This window comes from Molossus molossus, unplaced genomic scaffold, assembly GCF_014108415.1.
Source record: "Molossus molossus isolate mMolMol1 unplaced genomic scaffold, mMolMol1.p scaffold_m16_p_14, whole genome shotgun sequence".
Lineage (NCBI taxonomy): Eukaryota > Metazoa > Chordata > Mammalia > Chiroptera > Molossidae > Molossus > Molossus molossus.
In genome coordinates this window covers 2744287-2764642 of record NW_023425349.1, presented here as the reverse complement: position 1 = coordinate 2764642, position 20356 = coordinate 2744287, and the positions used below count along the sequence as shown (strand labels likewise).

The window sequence follows — 20356 nt, the reverse complement described above, 5'->3', positions numbered from 1 at the left end:
TCGCCAGGGGCACAGGGGACGACGTCCCCAGTAACCGAGCCTTCAGAACCAGTAACAGCGGTGTCATGATCTCAGCTGTCGCTGCTACTGTACAAACCGAACAGAATCCCGGGCCCCACAGAGCAGGGCAGTGGGGACACCTGGTGGCCAGAGAAGCCCCTGATTTTTCCTCCAGCGGCATCAGAGTACCCATCACGCGACCTTCAGACCTTCCGAGGCCCAGGCTGCCTGGGAGTGCCCAGCACGTGCTCAGCTCGGCCCCACAGCGCCCACGGCACCCTCCCTGCCCTGTCCCTGCAGGAGCCCACCCCACCGGTAGGATCTCGGTCCCACTGCCCACCCCACCGGTAGGATCTCGGTCCCACTGACATCCCGCCTCCCAACCTCAGCCCATCCTTTTCCCTCCGAGTCCGGTTGGCCGCTTCCTCTGAAGGGCCAGCGTCTGGACCACCCCCTGCACTTGGTCCCGACCCCATCGTCCTCACCGCACCCCCCACTCCATGAGCCACGAGCCGGGCACCCCGCTCAGCCCCGGCCCTGTCGCCGGTGCCCCCTCAGCACGGTCCTGTGCACTCGGTACGATTTCCACCCATTTTGCAGGAAAGGACACTGGGGCGCAGGGGGTGCCTTGACTGGCCCGGGCTGGGCGATGGGGGTTGGACGCAGACCCAGAGCCTGTGCCGGGAGAGAGCTTCTGAAAGGTAGGCGGAGGACCGAGGCGATGGGAGACTGACAGAGAGCACCCAGCCCACCGCTTTGAGGGACAGAGGGACCAAACCCCGAGAGGGGAGGACGAGGTCAAGGAGGAGCTGGGGCTGCGCTCTGCCAGGACCCAGGACCGGGGACCCTGGGGTGGCACCGCCATCTGGGCCCAGAAGAAGGATCCAGGGCATGTGGTTCAGGACCTGAGCCCTCACCTTCGGTGGGGACGCCCAGGGCTCTGATGCCCTGAGGCCCGGATCTGGGCAGGCTGTGTCCTGCAGCCCAGGACTGCCAAGCCCAGGAAGCATCCTGACCAGGCGTGAGTCGGGGGGCAGGCGGCATGCGCCCCTCGGACAGGCCCAGTGTCAGGGGCCGCCCAGCACACGCCCCAGAGCCCTGACCTGCCAAGGGGTGTGACGCACCGTGGAAGGTCAGGGTCGGAGGTCAGCTCCTTCCCAGGTTCGGACCCCCCAGGTTCGGCCTCAGGAGGGCTGGCCTTCCAGCACGTGTGACTTTGCCCCCCGAAAATCTCCTCTTTTCTCCTACAGTCTCGGAGGTTCCGGGGTCCCCGCAGCACACGGGTCCCCATGTGGGGGCAGCATGGGTGACTAACATGTATATCGCCAGCTTGGCTCTGACCCTGACATTCACAGGGGACCCTGGCCGACGGCCCAGCTTCCCCGGCCTGGAAGGTCCTCAGACTCAGGCCCCAGGAGGCCCCAGGGCATGGAGAGGCAGAGGCCACAGTGCTGGTACTGTGGATGCCTTGGGGTGCCCCTGCCTGTCCCCAGCATTAGCTCAGCCCTCCAGAGCCCACTTCAGCCTGAGGGCTCCCCCTGGTGGTCACCCAAGAGCTCTCCCCACAGAAGCGGGGCCTCAGACTCCTCCTGCTGGCAGCCGCATGGTGACTTCTCTGTCCCCAGTGTCCACCCAGCGGGCACAGAGAAGCCCTCACGAGACGTGTGCTGAATTACAGTGACCTCTATGAACCAGGAGACCCCAGGATCATGTGGGGACCCTGGCCCCTGCCCCAGCTCCCCACCCCTCCCCCTGTGCCATCACCTAAGGGCAGGTCTGGCCTTCCCAGTGACCTAAGAGCAGCCAGGCTCGTCCAGGGCAGAGACGAGGCTCCCAGCGCCCTCCTCACGGGGGCCTGACCCTGACACGGCGGTCCTGCCCCACACTGTCCCCACCGCAGTCCCTCTGGCCCTCCTCACGGGGGCCTGACCCTGACACGCGGTCCTGCCTCACACTGTCCCCACCGCAGTCCCTCTGGCCCTCCTCACGGGGGCCTGACCCGGACACGTGGTCCTGCCTCACACTGTCCCCACCGCAGTCCCTCTGGCCCTCCTCACGGGGGCCTGACCCTGACACGCGGTCCTGCCTCACACTGTCCCCACCGCAGTCCCTCTGGCCCTCCTCACGGGGACCTGACCCTGACACGCGGTCCTGCCTCACACTGTCCCCACCGCAGTCCCTCTGGCCCTCCTCACGGGGGCCTGACCCTGACACGCGGTCCTGCCTCACACTGTCCCCACCGCAGTCCCTCTGGCCCTCCTCACGGGGGCCTGACCCTGACACGCGGTCCTGCCCCACACTGTCCCCACCGCAGTCCCTCTGGCCCTCCCACGGGGGCCTGACCCTGACACGGCAGTCCTGCCCCACACTGTCCCCACCGCAGTCCCTCTGGCCCTCCTCACGGGGGCCTGACCCTGACACGGCGGTCCTGCCTCACACTGTCCCCACCGCAGTCCCTCTGGCCCTCCCACGGGGGCCTGACCCTGACACGCGGTCCTGCCTCACTGTCCCCACCGCAGTCCCTCTGGCCCTCCCACGGGGGCCTGACCCTGACACGCGGTCCTGCCTCACACTGTCCCCACCGCAGTCCCTCTGGCCCTCCCACGGGGGCCTGACCCTGACACGCGGTCCTGCCTCACACTGTCCCCACCGCAGTCCCTCTGGCCCTCCCACTGGGGCCTGACCCTGACACGCGGTCCTGCCTCACACTGTCCCCACGCAGTCCTCTGGCCCTCCCACGGGGCCTGACCCTGACACGCGGTCCTGCCTCACACTGTCCCCACCGCAGACCCTCTGGCCCTCCCACTGGGGCCTACCCTACACGGCGGTCCTGCCCACCGAGACCCTCCCCCCTCCCACTCGGGCCGACCCTCCCACCCCACCTCCTGCCTCACCTGTCCCCCCGTCCCTCTGCCCTCCCGGTCCCTGACCCTGCACGGGTCACCTCCTCACAGTCCCCACCCGCAGACCCTCTGGCCCCCCCCGGGGGGCCTGGCCCTGACACGCTGCATCCCTGCCCCACACTGTCCCCACCGCAGTCCCTCTGGCCCTCCGCACGGGGGCCTGACCCTGACACGCGGTCCTGCTCACACTGTCCCCAACCGCCAGTCCCATCGGGCCCTCCCACGGGGGGCCTGACCCTGACACCATGTCCTGCCTCACACTGTCCCACCGCAGTCCCTCTGGCCCTCCCCACGGGGGCCTGGACCCCTGACACGCGGTTCCTGCCCTCACGTGGTCCCACCGCAGTCCTCGTGGCCCTACCACGGGGGCCTGACCCGGACACGCGGTCCTGGCCCACACTGTCCCACCGCAGTCCCTCTGGTCCTCCTCACGGGGCCTGACCCTGACACGCGGGTCCTGCCTCACTGTCCCCACCGCAGTCCCATCGAATCCTCCTCACGGGGGCCTGACCCTTGACACTCAGGTCCTGCCTCACTGTCCCACGCGCAGGTCCTCTGGTCCTCCTCACGGGGCCTGAGACCCTGACACGGCGGTCCTGCCTCACTGTCCCCACCGCAGACCCTCTGGCCCTCCCACGGGGGCCTGACCCTGACACGGCGGTCCTGCCCCACACTGTCCCCACCGCAGTCCCTCTGGCCCTGTCTCTGAACGGCTGCAGGTCCACTCTCCGTGCGTCCCCCCCCCCCCGTCTCTGCCCCCTCCACAGCAGTGCCCCCGCCCCTCATCGGCCCGTCTGAGCCTTCCCCAGCCCCACCTGGACAGAACTCAGCCCTTTCTTTGTTGTAGCCCCAGTTCCTGGAACAGAACCTGGGGTGCCGGGCTTATCCAGTCACCGTTTGATGGAGACGGGGTGGGGTGGGGTGGGATGGGGGTACACGGGTACATGGAAGGAAGAACGGACAGATCCTCTGATGGCTAGACAGACGGATAAGTGGAGGGATAGATGGAGAGCCCTAGGTGGAGGGGGGTGGGAGGAGGGGTGAGTGAATGGGAGGAGGGGTAGAGGGGGAAGGGGGGGTGGAGGGAAAGGGGAGGGGTCAATGACAAGGTGACAGCGAGCCACCAGCGAGGGCAGGCGAGGGGGAGGGGAGAGGATCCCAGGGAGGCTCTGAGGCCGGAATCGGGGCGCACGTGGGAGCACCCACACACGCAGGTTCCCTGAACCGCACGGAGCACAGACGTGGGAAAAGTTGGGTCGGCTGCAGGAGGCAGGACCAGCTTGGGCATCCGGGAGAAGCTGTGCCCCGAGGGCCCAGGGCTCAGCACCCGGTGTCAGCGCCCATTTTGCTGACCGAGGCTGCGGGTGGTGGGGGAACCCACGTGGGTCACACCACATGTGAGCGCTGAAGTTCAGAGCCAGGTGGTCCGGTGCCTCCCCACGAGCCAGGGCCCCCAGCCGATACCGGGCCCGGGCCATCACCTACCTGGATCCCCTCGATGCGCTCGGTGACGACATAGGCGTGGTGCATGGCCACCAGCGGGACCTTGACTCCAGCCATGCGGCCCACAGCGTCTGCCCACACCCCTGCGGGCAGAGCAGGAGATGGGCAGCCTGTCTGCCCTGACCCCACTCCCCCAGGGGGCACAGTGGGCCTTCACCCAGAGAAAGGCCACTCGGCAGCCAGGACCCCGTTCCCACCTGCACAGTTGACCACGCAGGGCGTCTGGATGGAGCCGTGCTCCGTCTCCACCGCCGCCACCCGCCGCACCCCGAAGTCGTCAGTCCGCACGCGGATGCCCGTCACCGGGCAGTTCTCGATGACCTGGGAGGGACAGGGCTGCTTCCAAAGCCGCGGGGGTTCTCACCGCCCCCCACGAGACCTGTACCCTGCTTCTGATAGGTCAAGCTTCATGGGGCGCCCCCGGGAGATGGGGCCACCACAGCCCTGGGACTAAACACACGAACTCCTTCACGTGGAGAACTTGTCCCCACACACAGTGGTTCTTTTCCAGAGAGACCTAAACACACACGAAGAGGCTCACTGGACTGGAGGCCCTCCGTGCCCTGCGGGGACCAGGCCGCCCCACGGCCGCGGGTTCGCACACTCCTGTTTGAGGAGCAACATCCGGAGCAGAGCTGAACACCCACGCGTCACTCGGGCGATTTCCGTCCTCCTTTTGTGCTTATCTGCCTTTCTAATTCCCCTACAACTACGCGTGTGCTTGAGACAAAAGAAGATTCAACTACAAGAAGGCTCAGGGGAGGCGCCGCTCGTGCGGCTGGGACCCGGGGAAGGAAGGAGGCCCCGAGGCGTCCGTACCTGCGCGCCCCGGGCAGCGGCGGCCCTGCTCAGGGTGGTGCAGGTGCCGGCGGGGTCCATGGTCCCATCGTGTGGCACGTACAGTGTCCCATAGAGGTCGTCCACGTTCATCAGCGGGTACAGAGCCTTGGTCTCCGCCGGGCTCAGCACATGGGACTCCACGCCGTAGGCCTTGCCCAACTGGGGGACCAGGGGAAAGTGACTGAGCCCCGGGGAGCAGACATCGTCCATCCGCTCTCTTCCCTTCTGGGCTCCGAGGGTCAGCTCTGACCCGCCGTCCTCCGGGAAGCCGGAGCTGGCCACCACGCCCCCGCAGCCCCCGCAGCCCCCGCGTGAGGCTAACACGCCCGTCATGGGGCCCCTCCTGCCTCCGAGGCTCCGTGCACTGTGCTCTGCAGCACGGTCCCATCTCAAAGGCGAGACCACTGAGGCTCAGAGAGGCCAAGTCACTCCTCCCAGGCGGCCCAGCCAGCAAGGGCAGCACCAGGGTTTGAACCCAGACCCGCCAGGGCTCCTTCCCACCCTCCCTGCAGGGGGCGCACCCACCGACATGAGCCTCTTGTACTCGTCCAGGCGCTGCCGGTTGGACGCAATGAACAGGCCGCCGTTCTGGATCCAGCCAGTGTGCAGCCCGGTCTCCTCCTCCAGGTCTCGGCTCACCACGCGCCGCGTGTGTGCCAGCAGCTCCACCTCCACGTCGCTGGGCCGCAGCTGCCACAGCAGGCCTGTGGGGGGCGGGCCGGTCTGTCCCAGCACGGGGTGCACCCCAGGCGGGGCCCCGCGACCAGGCAGTACCCGGGTCTCCCTGCAGGCCGTGGGGGCCCGAGGATGATGAGCAGGAAGTGGCGGGTCAGGGCCTCCTGGGCCTGGGCAGCTGGGAGGGTGCCGTCAGGGGTCCCTGCTGTCGCCAGCCCTGGGCTGGAATCACAGGGAGACGGGGCAGCCCCATGAGGCAGAAGGTTGTTTCCCCCGAGCAGGCCCTTCGTCCATGAAGCTGCTTTCAGAAAATCCTTCAGAGCAGGGTCTGGGGGCGGGGGGAGGCAGAGGCGGCCCATGCGGGCCACGGGTCCCCCCCAGCTGCGTGATGCCCCAAGGCCTTCCAACTCCACGGCTGGTGACCTCACACTGTGGTGTGACATTGGTCAAATCGGGAGTGTTTATCCCAGGGCAGTAGGTGAGCTCGATCCAGGGTTAGGGCAGAAGGCCGGGCGTCCTGGGGACATGCACACAGTAGGTGCTCAATACATGCCCACTGGCTAGTTAGGAGGAAGGGAACTGTAGGCACATCGGGTGGCCCTGGAGGACCCCTGTCTGCATCACCCCAGTGGCCTCGTCCCTGTCCATCCTCCAGCCGCGTGGATGCCCCGCACCCCAGGGGACCGTCCAGGGACAGGGCTTCTGCTCTTTGAATAGAGAGCTGGCCCCCAGCTCTGGTCTCGGCTGTGACCTCCAGCATCCCATGGGCGTCTTCCCCCTCCGCCCACCTGCAGGCTGACCCCCACGGCGTCTGCCTGTCCTCCCTCCTGCACTCTGACAGGCCTGTGGTTATCAGCCCCGCCCCGGTGGAGGCCAGGCTCCCCGCACCCAGCGCCCCCAGCCCCGCCGACCTGCGGTGTGCCAGGTGGTCCCGGAGGTCAGGCGGTCTCGCTCCAGCAGCACGGCCCCGCTCACGCCCAGCTTGGCCAGGTGGTACAGGGTCTGGCAGCCCAGGCTGCCCCCGCCGATGACCACCACGTTGGCGGTGCTGGGCAGGGGCCGGCTGGGGCCCTGGGCCACCGCCGAGGGGCCCCGGGCCTCCTTCAGGGTCCGCTCGTATGGCACGCTCTTCTCCGTGGTGGCCCCAGCCCCACTGGTCAGGGCGCGAGGCCCCAGGCCCTGCGCAGGGCTCCGACCAGGGCGCGTGGCGGCCACACGCAGGGCTCGGCTCAGCGACGCCATGGCAACTCCAGGTGTCATCAGCACAAGGAACTGGGGAGAGAGTCAGGGCTGGCTGGGGTGCGGATGGGACACTGTGGGGAGCGCAGGGACTGTGCCCCCACGCTGTGACCCCCCCAGCCTTGCTCCTGCCACAGCCCCCCACCCGTGTGCTCGTGCATCGTCCAGCGCCTGCCTATGAGGGCCTCGTGCCTGTCGGGACCGGGCTGGCCAGGGGACCGGTCAGCCCAGGGAAGGGACAGTGGGCAGGGCGCGACTGGGCATGGGAGCTCTGTGGGGGGTGTCGGGGCCACAGAGGGAGGCAGAGAGGAAGGGACAAAATGAGACCTGGGAAAGTGGGGTTACCGGGTGGGGGAGGGCAGGGAGGACCAGATGGGACCTGAGAACCAAGGACAAGGAAAACGTCTCAGAGGACACAGGACCCAGACAGACAACCGTGAGAGGGGAGGGGAGGAGCCCGTCCCAACGGCCTTGAGAGCCCCATCAGGGCAGACACCTCCTGAGCGTGAGGACCCAGGGGACACATCTGCACTGCAGGGGGGCGGATGGAGGGAGGTGGGAGCCACCAGGGAGACTGGCAGTAACCTGGGGGAAGATGAAGTCAGGGGCCAGAGCCGTGGTGAGGGGTGGAGTCACCTGAACACGCAGACAGGAGGGCAGCAGGGGGCAGGTGTGTGGGAGTGGGGGTCACAGGGGGTCACAGGGCAGGTGTGCGGGGGTCACAGGGCAGGTGTGTGGGAGCGGGGGTCACAGGGGGTCACAGGGCAGGTGTGTGGGAGCGGGGGTCACAGGGGGTCACAGGGCAGGTGTGTGGGAGCGGGGGTCACAGGGGGTCACAGGGCAGGTGTGCAGGAGTGGGGGTCACAGGGGGTCACAGGGCAGGTGGCAGGCAGCCCCGAGACAGGGACGCTCAGCCCTCCAGCCTGGACCCAACAGGAGCCCGGGGGGAGCTCCCCTCTCAACCCCAGCCAGCGGTTTCTGCCTCCTAGGCTCCGAAGCCCTGGGGGGACCCTGTGCGGTCAGCCAGCAGGAGGCTGGGCCACTGACTGTCGTGCTGGTGTACAGGGAGGCTGAGGTGGCCACAGTCACAGGCGGCTGTGTGCCAGCTGGGGCGTCGGGCCAACCCACATGTGGCGGGCTCCCCTGCACCTCCTGACCTCTGGTCTGTGGACGTCACGTCATGGGGCCTGGCTTGAGGGAGGGGAGCCTGAGGGAGAGGCCTGACCCTCTGCCACACTTGTCCCATCGTCCCCCCGGGGTTGGGTTGCCCGGTCCCCCCACAGTGACCCTCTGGTCAGCTGTGACTTGAGAGGCTTTGGGGAGGGGGTTTGGAGGTGGGGCAGGGCCTCTCGGTCTCTGCCACCCTCTGCCCCAGTCTGACACCCACCTGCGTTCTCCCCAAAGGTGGCCCGGGCATGGGGAGGCCCCTCTGCTGGTGAACTTACCTTCCGTCCTCAAAGTTCCTCAGCCCTCCAGGAGCGTCCTGCGGGCGCAAAGTCGGCCTCACGCGGGAGCCAGGGAGACCTCCCCGGGCAGGGCATCGGCCCCCACCCTCGGCACTGCCCCGCACCACGGCTGCCGCCCGGGAAGCTCCACGTGTCTGCCCACCGCCTGCCAGTCCCGGCTCCCCACCCGCACTGGGCAGCCTGGGCAGCGCGCGTCCCTCCACCTTCTGGAAGCAGCTGCTTCAACATTAACCTGCTCCCCGCCCCTCCCACTCCTGAGCCGGCCACGTGGCCGCTCGTTGACAGGGCGAGGGTGCAGAACAGAGAGGTGGGGCCCCGAGGAGCCCATCCCGCAGGCTGCAGGGTGAGGGGTGATCAGGGGAAGTACCCGGCACAGAGAAGGAGAGCAGGGAGCTTGCCCAGGCCCCCACCACTCTTAGTGGACTGTGGTCCCGCCCACCCGCTCAGCCAGCCGGGGATCTGAGCAGCCAGAGGCAGACAGGGGTCCTCAGGGCCTGTCCTAACCTTGGGCACTGCCCCTCCCCAGTGCCTGGCCTGGCGTCCTCCTTCCTGAGGAACTCCGGCGGAACTGGGCTGCCCACCCCCACCGGCAGCCCGCCCAGCCCTGCCCCGCCCACCGCCCGACGCCCCACCCAGACCTGGGGCCTGCTGCTGGGACAGCAGCCAAGCAGGCAGCTGCTGGGGCAGCAGAGCCGGGCTAGGAGCCTCGGTGATGGGGCAGGGGCCTCACCTCCTCCATAAGACAGGGGTCACGGGGCTGCTGCCTGCCCTTACTGCCGGGCTCCCCAGCTCGGCCCAGGCAGCGGGGCAGAATGCGCTGGAGGGCAGCAGCCTGTGCCGGGACCACAGGCCTTCTGCCGGCTCCTGGGCGAGGTGGTCGGAGCCCCAGCACAGACGCCTGTCCAGTCTGGGCTTGCTCACCCACACGGACAGGGGGCTCACTACCTTCATGGCAGGACAGAGTCTGGGCTGCGCCCTCCAGAGCTCCTGCTCCTCTGTGATGTGGGGGATGCCCCCGCGCCCCTGGCTTTCCCGTTGCACGTGCCTAGCTCCCCGGGGCAGGGATGCCTGCCTCCATCCGACCGTTGGAGGTACCGGGGGCCAGGAAGGGGAGCCAGCTCGCCTCGGGCCACACAGCGAGGTGACCAGAAACCTGCCGTCTGACTCTGGGTCAGACAGGAGTTCAAATTCCCACTAGCTGACAATAGAGTACTACCGGCCGCTATGATGAGTACAGCCCAACACATAGCTGGTTCTGACCAGCACCTGGGTGGTCCGGCTGTCTTCCTTCCCGCTTGTCAGTCCTCTGCATTTACTGAGCACCTACTGCATGCAGCGTGCTTCTGGGAGACCCAGAGACCACCGAGACCCTGCGTCGCGGGGCTCAGGGGCCGGAAGGAAGGCGAGGCTGCTGTGCTGGGGCTGCGCCTTAGCAAGCCGTCCTTCCTCCCAGCAGGAAGCCCAGGAGGGGGACCTGGAGGAGGTGGCCTGGGCTCTGGCCTGGCCATATTCTGCCACCATTCTAAATTCTCACTATGGGGACAGAGCCCATCACTCCCTTCCCTGGGTCCCCAGCACGAGGCTTCCTTGGGATGTGGTTCGGGGGCCCAGGGCAAGGAGGACACTGGCCTGGTCACTCTGCCATGGCTGACCCGGTCAGCAGCCTGAGCCAGGGCTGCACTCACTCGATGGGGTGAAGGACGGGTCAGAGGGTGAGCAAGGAGCACGGCCACGTCCTCCTGAGGACACTGTGTGCAGGGTACACAGGTGAGGACGCATTGGTCACTGCAAGTCCAGGGCAGCAGCTGGCACCGCCCAGGCCACTCCTGGCCCCGCAAAGACAAGCAGCTGGTGCACAACTGTCACAAGCCAAGTGGGCAGCTGCTGCCCCTGGACTTTGGACAAGGGGTGGTGCCGAAGGGCCAGGCCTGGCTGTGGTCACCAGGCCACCAATCGGGCCCTGCTCGAGCCTGGGCGAGGCGGAGGGCCACTGGGTTTCCTCTGGGTGCTGCAGGGTACAGCTCGGGAGGTGGCCAGGCTCCAGCTAGGGACACCTAGTGGGGGTCCTGCTGCCGACCTCTATACCAGAGGACTGGTCCCCCTCGCCGAGCATCAGTTTCCCCACCTGGCAAGGAGCGACTAGAACCCCTCCAGAGTCCATTCCAGGAAGTTCCGTACACTTACCTGTTCATTACTGTTTCCGGAAAGGGGACCTGGCCCTGAGCGGCTCTGCCCCGGGCCGGCCGGCCGTGTGTGGGTCTTGACTTCTCGCAGCAAAAATCTCACGACAAGAGTCCAGGTGACTTTCAGAGGACGTTTATGAGAGCTGGGACAGTGAAACACGGAGGGGCTGGGGAATGAGCCCAGGCGGGGCTGCTTGGCTCACTGAGAAGTCAGAGAAAAGGGGCCTCGGGGCCCTGGCCGGTTTGGTTCAGCGGTTAGAGCGTCGGCCTGCGGTCCTGAGAGACCCGGGTTCGGTTCCCGCTAAAGGCATGTACCTCGGTTGCAGTTTGTCCCCGGCCCTGGTTGGTCGTGCGGGTGGCAGCCACTCGATGTGTCCCTTTCACATCGATGTTTCTCTCTCTCTCTCTCTTGTTTCTCTCTCTCTCCCTCCCTCCCACTCTACCTGAACAAAAAATGGAAAAATGTCCTCAGGTGAGGATTAAAAAAAAAAAAAAAAAAGGGGGGGGTCTCGGGGACAGGTCAGGGGTTTGCCCGGGCCGCACTGCTGCCGCCCATCGCTGGGCTGGGTGCAAGCGTCGGTCGCTTAGCGGCTAGGAGGTGCCTGCCCGGGGTGGGGTGGGGTGGGCGGCTCCTGGGAAGGAGAGCGGCTCTGGGTCCTCGGTCTCCAGGCTGTTATCTCCCCCCTGCAGGCGGAAACTGTAGAGGAGGGCTCAACAGAATTCTCCTGTGTTCTAGTGAGCTCAGGTCCTGGTCCTCACTGACGGGGCGGGGTCAGGCAGGGGGTCCTTAGTCCCTAGCGGCTGGCCCTGGTGTCACACACCTGGTTTTGCTGCTTTTCTGGGCCTGGAGCTGAAATACAGCTGAGACCTGGCTGTTATCTCCAGGGAGGTGACCTTCCGTATCCGCTGTACGTTGCTCGGCCAGTGTGTTCAGCTGCTTGCCTCAGTTTCCCTGTTCCACCTGTCCTGGCTCACTGACCTGCCTCATTATCACCTTATACTTAAAAAAATTTTTTATTAATTTATTTTTGTTACAAATGTTTCTCCTTTTTCCCCCATTGACACCCTCCTCCCCATCCCCCCGCACCCCGCCCCACCACTGTTGTCCATGTCCAGCGGTTATGCGTACATGCATACAAGTTCTGTGGTTTCTCTCTTCCTCACCTTATACTTTTATTTACTTATTTTAAAATATGTTTTTATTGATTTTTCAGAGAGGGAGGGATAGAGACATCCACATGAGAAACAGCAATTGGCTGCCTCCTGCACGCCCCCTACTGGGGATCATGCTCACAACCAGGGCCTGTGCCCTGACGGGGAATCGAACCGGGACCTCTCAGTCCATGGGACCACGCTCAACCACTGAGCCACACCATCCAGCCTCATCTTGTACTTTCGGTTCTCTTGGAAGAAAACCACGTGTAAATCAAAGTCTTAATGTACACCAGGCCGGCACCCCTCCCCCTCCCCCTCCCCCGCCACAGACCCAGGTGGAATGTGGTGGACTGGCCCTGTGCCTGCGCAGCCAGTCCAGACACCCGCCCCTTGCCCGGGCTGGCCCAGTCTGCAGGCCCCAGCCACCCTCCGCCCACCTGCTGGCCAGGCTGGGCTCTGGCTGGACCTAAGTCCAAGGTGGAGTGGGGGAGGGGCCAGAAGACACTCCTGTGTGTGGCCCTCAGGAAGGGGGACAGTAACACAAAGGCTGCTGATATCTGACCCAGAGGAAGGTGGCGCTGAGCCACACCTGGTGCCCAGCCACAGTCACCCCCGAGCAGCGCCACCCGGGGGCAGGCACTGTGCCGAGCACTCCGGGCAAGAAACGACTGCTGTCCATTGCAGAGATGGGACAACTGAGCCAGGTCACAGCCAAGGGCACCAGCGTGGGCGATTCGTGGCCCAGGCAAGTTTCTGGAGCAACTTTTGAGGGCTGGATTTCCGCTGCCGTTTTATTTTTCCAATGAGAACCTTTTAAAAAATAACTACAACTACCCCGATGACCTCCTGCAGGCAGAATGTTTTATCGTCTGGGATAAGTGGTGGCTCTTCCAGAGAGGCAGGAGGGCACCCCCTGCCTGACACCCACACACCGAGGGCAGGCGGAAACTGCTCAGGGCTCGGCCACGCGGGCACAGGTGTTCCCAGGACAGGGGCACACCTGGAGGGTGTGGGCAGCTTCGTGTTGGGGCTCCCAAGCTCCCGCTCAGCCCGTGGGGGCTTCGAGGGTCTTCCTGGCACGGAGGGTGGCATGGGTGCAGGTCCCCTCCCAGTGAGGGTGTTGGGAGGGCGTGATGGAGAAGCAGCAGCCAAGGGCAGAGGACCCCACAAACACCACCCTGCGCCGGCTCAGTCAGCCAAACCCTCCAGGCTCACGCTGGCTCCCTGGCTGTGTTTACGTTTGAAGGAGGCACCCGGAGATTTCCTATAAAAATCCTACTTCCAAGCTTCCCCCTGAGCCCACCTCCTAGCCAAACATCTTTCAATGGGGCCCATTTTGCCCAGCTGGCCAGTCTCCACTCTGCCACTTTGCCTCTGACCCCTGCCCTGGACCCCAGACACTGGGGTGGTGATGGCAGAGGACACGGCTGTGTCCCTCCAGCTCCAGGGGCAGGAGCACCCCCAGAGGGGACCCTGGTGGTGGCGGAGCAACCAGTGAACAGTGGTCTGGCAGGGACAGCAGTCAGCAACCCCAAGAGGCTGACAACTTCGCAGGAAGCACTCCCCCTGGTGGCCACTTGTGAGTATGACACCCTTGGGGAGCCGGATTCAGGGACAGATTGTCCCCAGGAGGGGATCCTAAGACTAACAGGGAGGTGGACCCCCACTGGGACTCGCACCTTGGGCTCCGCAGGCCTCAGTCAACACCAGCAAGGACAGGAGTTCTGCTAACAGCCTCAGCAAGTGTGGATGAGGACACTCCCATTACCCCTCCAGATGGGAGCCCAGCCCGGCTGTCACCTGGTCACAGCCTCTGCAGACCCTGAGCGGAGGCACCAGGGAAGCTGTGCCCAGACTCTGACCCACAGGAGTGTGTCACACGGCAAAAGGACACGGTTCCCAAAGTGACTACCTCTTCCTCCTTCTAAACAACAACGCATTCTGTGTGCAGGTCACCCCTCCCCCAACGCTTAGGATGCTGTTGTCGGGTGTATGGACCCCAATCCTGTTCTAATCACATCATATCCCTTTATTTTTACTCTCGGTGTTTCACGCATCCACATCTTCACCATTTTCCTTCCGCCTGGAGTTCCTTGAGAACTTCCTGTAGAAGATCCTTCAGGCCCTGGCCGGTTTGGCTCAGCAGTTAGAGTGTCAGCCCACAGACCAGAGTCAAGAGTTTGGTTCCGGTCAAGGGCACGTACCTCGGTTGCAGTTTGTCCCCAGCCTCGGTTGGGGTTGTGTGGGTGGCAGCCAGTCGATGTGCCTCTCTCACATTAATATTTCTCTCTCTCTCTCCTTCCCGCTCTATCTGAAGATAAATGCAAAAATGTCCTCGGGTGAGGATAAAAAAAAAAATCCCTGACCAGTGCGGCTCAGCCGGCTGGAGCGCCGGCCTGTGCACAGGAAGGCCGTGGATTTGATCCTCCCTCGGGGTTCGCACAGGAGGCAACCGATGGATGTTTTCCTCTCACACTGATGTTTCTCCTTCCCTTCCTCCCTCTCTAAAGTCAATTAAAAAATAACAAATAAATACATTTAAAAATCACACTAAAATATTCATCCTGTTCCGTGAATTTTTAAAAAAATTTTCTGGCCCTGGCTGGTTTGGCTCAGCGGTTAGAGCGTTGGCCTGTGGTCCGGAGAGACCCGGGTTCGGTTCCCGCTAAGGGCACGTACCTCGGTTGCAGTTTGTCCCCGGCCCTGGTTGGGTCGTGTGGGTGGCAACCACTCGATGGGTCGCTCTCACGTCAATGTTTCTCTCTCTCTCTCTCCCTCTCACTCTATCTGAACAAAATATCGAAAAATGTCCTCGGGTGAGGATAAAAAAAAAAATTTTTTCTTTATTGATCATAGAGAGAGGGAGGGAGAGGGAGAAACAAACATTGATGAGAGAGAACATCAACTGGCCACCTCCTGCGTGTCCCCCACTGGAAATCGGGCCCACAACCTGGGCCTGTGTCCTGACCGGGAATCGAACCGGCGACCTCTCGGTGCACAGGAGGTGCTCAACCAGAGCCACACCGGCCGGGCTGTTCTGTGAGTTTCTTTTATCCACGTATTAGAATGTCCTTCTCACGAAGTCCTCTGAGATGCCAGCTTCATGCAGGGCCCAGCAGCATCTGGCCTCCGAGGGCCTGTAGCCGTGAGTGTTAGAACCCGGGTCTCGACCCCGGGGGGCCGAGACCCTGGGGGCTGCCCCGGCCCGGGCTCCCCGGTATCTGCTCTGGCTTTGTGCCTCCCCTTTCTGGGGTGGCCCCTCCTCCCTAGCTCAGCTGCGGATTCTGGTTGGGAGTCCTGTTTGCAGGGCGTGCTCAGGGATGGACAGGCTGCCCAGGGCACCTCAGAGAAGGGTGGTTTCGGTCTTTCACCCAGGGGGCGTCTCTAAAGCGCTGGACACGGTGGCTTCCCAGGCCCTGATATCTGGGTGCCCGGGGCAGCCGGCTCCAATCCGCCTCGTGTCCCGGGTGACCCGGGCAGGCAAACCCGCTCATCCCTGCAGACTCCACCCGTCCACACGCCGGTCCTCGGACAGGCGGGCGCCCATCCTTCCGGGGTCTGGACCCACAGCAGAGGCCCTGATGCCCTCCCAGCCCCAGCGTGCCCGGTCACCCCCGGCGGCAGCTTCCCCTGAGCCACCATGCCGTCTGCCCCTCCGCAGGACTCCCTCCAGGGCCACCCAGGCTCGCTGGGCCCTGCTCAGGGCAGCCGAGAGGTGCCAGCCGCTGGTCGGGTGCCCGGCCTTTCCCTCCCCTGGGTGAAAGCTGGCTCTCGGGGAGCCGTGTGGGAGCTCAGGCCTGAACAATCCTTTCAGAGGGGGGCCGCCCCAGAACAGACCCCCATCCAGTCCTCAGGGACGCCCCCGTGTCACCAAACGTCCGCACCCGCTTCCCTCCTTGGTGACAAAGCCTGACCCCCAGCCGAGCACCAGGGGGGACGGAGGCGGACGTCAAACAGCAGCGTGAAGCACCTGGCACCCCCTCTCCCCTGAGCCAGGGACTCCTGAGCAGACGGCTCGCCCTCCTCTCCAGCCAGAGGTAAAGACAGGAGGCAGATACCCAATCAGTGCCATTTGCCAACCACACCCAGGACAGATGAAGTTAAGAGAATAAATCTCATTTTGGTGCGTCAGCATAAAGCTGATGAATATTCTACTGAGATCCTTCCCGAAACACCCAGACTTTAGAAACCCTTCAAAACAAAGGTCCCAGCATGCCCTTGCCCCCTGCCACCCACCTTCTTTCCCCACAGGCATGCACCTCCTAAACTCTGAGGGACCCCTGTACCCAGGGCAGCAATGGGTGGTGGCAGTTCATCCCAGGCAAACCCCCTGACCCTGTCCCCAGTGAGCCAAGCAGCCCCACCTAGGCTCATTCCCCAGCCCTGCCGTGTTCCACTGTCCCCAGCTCTCATAACGTCCTCTGAAAGTCACCTGGACTGGCGTTGTGAGACTTTTCCTGCAAGAAGTCAAGACCCACACACAACCGGCCAGTTCAGGGCAGAGCCGCTCAGGCACAGGTCCCCTTTCCGGTAAACTGACCCTCACGCCCACCCCACCAGCCACGCTCCTGTCCCTTCAGTAACAGGGCCCAGTGTCCTCTAGGTGGTCCAGTCTCCGCCGCAGCCAGCAGTGGCCAGTGCCCAGGCTCTGGGTGAGGGAAGGGGGCATGCTGTGCCAACCTCTGCTCGGCCCATGGCCTTGATGGCAGGAGCTCCAGCAGCCACCTTGGGCCATGATCCTCAGGAGGGAAGTACATGTTGAAAGTGGGAGGAGCCATTGGGATGAGGGCTCAAAAGCCACCCCTAGACCACGGCCTCTGACTGTCTCCCCATGAGGGAGAAAGAAATCTCTGTTACGACTCTCCCTCTGTCCTAGGCCACAGCCCCGGCTCAGGAGAGAGTGCTCATTTTATCTCTGACACATAAACGGGCTCAGGAGGTGAAGGGCATGCTGCGGGCGGGGCAGAGGCTTGAGTCCATCCAGATGGGAAGACAGGAGCCGACCTCTGGTGGCAGCTGGACAATTCTGCAGGATGCTGCCTGGGAAGCTCTGGCACTGTGCCCGCAGGGAGGGGCACCTGGCTGGTGGCCCTGGATCAGTATCTCCTCGGACCCCGGTCTCTGCCTGAGGCTGGGCCACCCCAAGGCCTGCATCTGACCCGGACATGTCCCCTGGGCTGACAGTGTCTGGGTGGAGCAGACCCTGCTGGAGAGGGAAAAATCCACCCACACCCTCCTCCCGGCACAAAAGGTCAGCCACTCCCAAAGGAAAGAACTTAGGTTTATTTGCAGTAAAAACTGTGGTCTGAAACAACCTATTGGCAAATGTACAGTTTGTGTTCCATTTGGGGCCGCCTCCAGCTGCAGGACCCCAGACCCCTGACCCACAAGCATTGGGCTCCTGTGTTCACAGCTCATCTCAGGCCCCAGGTCTGCAACCCCCTCCAGGGGGCACCCCGTCTCCTGTGGAAACACCAGCATCTCTGCCTGTGCCTGGCCCTTCTCCCTCTGGCCCCAGCAGTGCAAACACCAACCAAACCAAATCCGCATTTCAAGCAAACAAACAGAACAGTCACAAGAACCAGGACTCCAGATGCCGTCCTCTCCGTGTCCTTCAGGATCCCGGGGCCCTGCTTCATGATGGCCTCCGATAGAATCCTCTCCTTGCTCTTGTAAAATCTCTTCCTTGTTATTCACAGACATACAATGGGAGCTTCGGACGAAATAATTACAAACTGAGCCCAACAAAACACAAACCAACAACAACAGAAAAAAACAAAACCTTTCTGACAGCAGTAAACAAAAGGGACTGGCTGGTTTTCTCCCCTCCCATCCCGGGTTCGCAGCAGGGCCAGCTGAGCCCGGGCCATGCGCAAAGTGCTGGGTGTGCCCTAACGTCGGGGATCCGGGTCTGCCCCCTCCAAGGCCGAGTCTTCCCCCACTGCTCTCCACCCCCAACAGCGACTGTTCAGCTCACTCCGCAAGCCTCTCTCTTCTCCTACTCACCAATGTGGGCCCCTCCCACGCCCCCCCATGCCAGTGTGCTACTGTGGGACCCCAGCCTGCAGGCTACGAGCTGTCCCCTGCGGAGCCCCAAGGTGCAGCGTGGCAAACGAGGCCCTGCTTGGCCCCGTTCCCGGCACTGGGCGGTGCAGCTCACCAAGGGGAGGCATGAACACAGGAAGCCCAGGTCCCACCAGAAGTGTTGGCACAGAGCTCGGAGGGACAGTGTCACTAGGTCTCATGCAACACCCAGGCAGAGAAAACAGGGTCTGGCCAAGCCAGCCAGTGGTCCAGGCCAGGAGAAGTCAGGAGGGGGCATTGCAGGGGTGGAGCCACCCCCAAGAGCACTTATTCTGGGCTGGCCACAGGCCCAGTTCACGAGCTATGGAGTTCTTGGAAGGAAGACCTGCCAAGGGCAAGAGCCAATATCCTGTGCAAAGGCTGGGGACCCTCAGGGACCACCTTGCAGGACACGAGAGACCCAGAAGGCCCTGCACAGGAGCGCTGGGGCCTCCTCCTGGACAGGAATGTGAGCAGCAGGGACAGGGTGAGGGGAAACCCCGTGTTCTTCCCGCCCATGTCGGGCTTTACAAACGATGTCTCCTGGCAGCAGGGCAGGACAGACAACCTGGGATTCAGGGCAAAGACAGTACCATTGACCAGGGAGTAGGTTCAGCAACTTCCTCATTCCCAGGGCTCCCTCCCGAGAGAGGGACCTGCCCTGGGGTCTCTGCATGCCCCTGGTGCAGAGGGACATGAGGTCAAGGGGCCTGCCAGGCCCCTTGCAATGCGCTCTCCTACGCCCACGCTGGGGCTGCACAGAGGCCCTCCTGCCTCCCAAGGCCTGAGTCACCCCTGGAAGCAGCAGGAAGCAGGCGGGCTGAGAGTCCAGGGGCTGAGCAGAAAGGGTGGGGGAAAGTCCCCTCTGCTGTCCCCAGCCTCCCTGAGACAGCATCTGCCATTCACACTCAGGCTTATGAATGCCGTCTTGACAAGGCAGGGGCAGGATGAGCTCTGGCCTCAGCGGCTTGAATGCTGGTGCCCCCTTCCTCGACGCTCTGTGGGGGCAGCCACAGCGGGGCTGGCCCGGATTTCCTCTATGTACAAGTGGTGAACTCAGAACAGGCCACCAAGGGCGGACTGATGGGACGGTTTGCGTTTAGGACTTTGAACACCCCCCCATCCCTACGGACTGTTGAAGACTGGAAGGTCGGCAGGCATTTCCCTCTCTGGGTCTCGGAGCTGGAGGTGGACGTCAGACGGCTCTGACACCCATTCCAAGAAAATTCTCAAGTCCTGTCCGTATTCTTGCCATCACTGGACACCCTCTTCTTCTACATATGTTGAAGGAAACCAGCCAATCTGAAAAAGATGGCAGAATCACGTAACTCTGTGTGTGTGTGTGTGTGTGTGTGTGTGTGTGTGTGTTGGGGGAGAGTGAATACAGGCTTATGGAGATGCAGGATCCTTCAAAAGGCTAAGCCAGCCCTGGAAAAAGAGGCTAAGAGCCTGGCGGAGCTGTGGCCCAGGAGTAGGTGTGACCCCGAAATATATCAGCCCTGAGCTGTTTAAGATGAACTTGCTCTCTCCCTAGCTGCCAATCAGAAAAAAAAATAAAAATTTAAATCCCCTCTGGAGGAAAATAGCATTATCCAGAGGCTCTACGGTGTTTTATACACAAGCTCAGCATTCGATCAGGATCAAGTGACAGAAACTGAGATAAATGCAGACAGCAGAAACCAACCTCCAGTTCATCCAGATATTGGACTTGATCTTCAGGAATGTAAATAACTCTAACTTGCATGTGTCAGAAAACTGATGAAAAACCAGAAAATGTTCACAGACTCTTGAACTCAGACATCAAATAGAAAACCCAGAACTGAAGAAATATGACTGCAATTAAGAATCCAGTAGAGCCCTGGCTGGTTTGGCTCAGCAGTTTCAGCGTCAGCCTGCGGTCCAGAGAGACCCGGGTTCAGTTCCCACTAAGGGTATGTACCTCGGTTGCAGTTTGTCCCCAGCCCCGGTTGGGGTCATGTGGGTGGCGACCAGTCGATGTGTCTCTCTCTTCCTCTCTTTCTCCCTCCTGCTCTATCTGAAGATAAATGCAAAAAAAAACCCCCAAAAAACCCAAAAATGTCCTCAGGTGAGGATTAAAAAAAAAAAGAATCCAGTAGAGGGATTTAACAATGGGTTAGATGTAGCAGAAGAGAAGACTAATACATTGGAAGACGCGCCAATGGGAAATCACTGGATGGAAAACACATAAAACGGTGAGGAGATACAGGCCATGGTAAAAAGGCCTAACAACCATGTGACTGGAGCCCTAGAAGGAGATGGGGCAGACACATCATCAGAAGAAATTTCCCAAACTGATGAAAGGCAACAG

The 20356-nt window shown here is 62.9% G+C and overlaps 2 protein-coding genes across 6 annotated transcripts in view; both read right to left on the bottom strand.

The window, feature by feature from the left end:
* Positions 1–11028, bottom strand: part of SARDH (sarcosine dehydrogenase) — a 48233-nt gene extending 37205 nt beyond the window's left edge. The window contains exons 1-7 of one of the 5 annotated variants that reach the window (XM_036260396.1): positions 10811–11028; positions 8606–8643; positions 6833–7193; positions 5772–5950; positions 5226–5405; positions 4604–4727; positions 4389–4489 (exon numbers count right to left, since the gene is read on the bottom strand). In XM_036260396.1, coding sequence (XP_036116289.1) covers positions 4389–4489; positions 4604–4727; positions 5226–5405; positions 5772–5950; positions 6833–7181 — 933 coding nt within the window. In that variant the 5' untranslated portion in view covers positions 7182–7193; positions 8606–8643; positions 10811–11028. The remainder of the gene's footprint in view (positions 1–4388; positions 4490–4603; positions 4728–5225; positions 5406–5771; positions 5951–6832; positions 7194–8605; positions 8644–10810) is intronic. The other 4 variants (XM_036260395.1, XM_036260398.1, XM_036260399.1 and 1 more) reach the window with 4 other exon arrangements.
* Positions 11029–18050: 7022 nt separating this feature from the next.
* VAV2 (vav guanine nucleotide exchange factor 2) overlaps positions 18051–20356 on the bottom strand; it is a 150691-nt gene continuing 148385 nt past the window's right edge. The window contains exon 27 of the mRNA XM_036260401.1: positions 18051–19329. Within this exon, the coding sequence (XP_036116294.1) occupies positions 19282–19329 (48 nt within the window). The 3' untranslated portion in view covers positions 18051–19281. The remainder of the gene's footprint in view (positions 19330–20356) is intronic.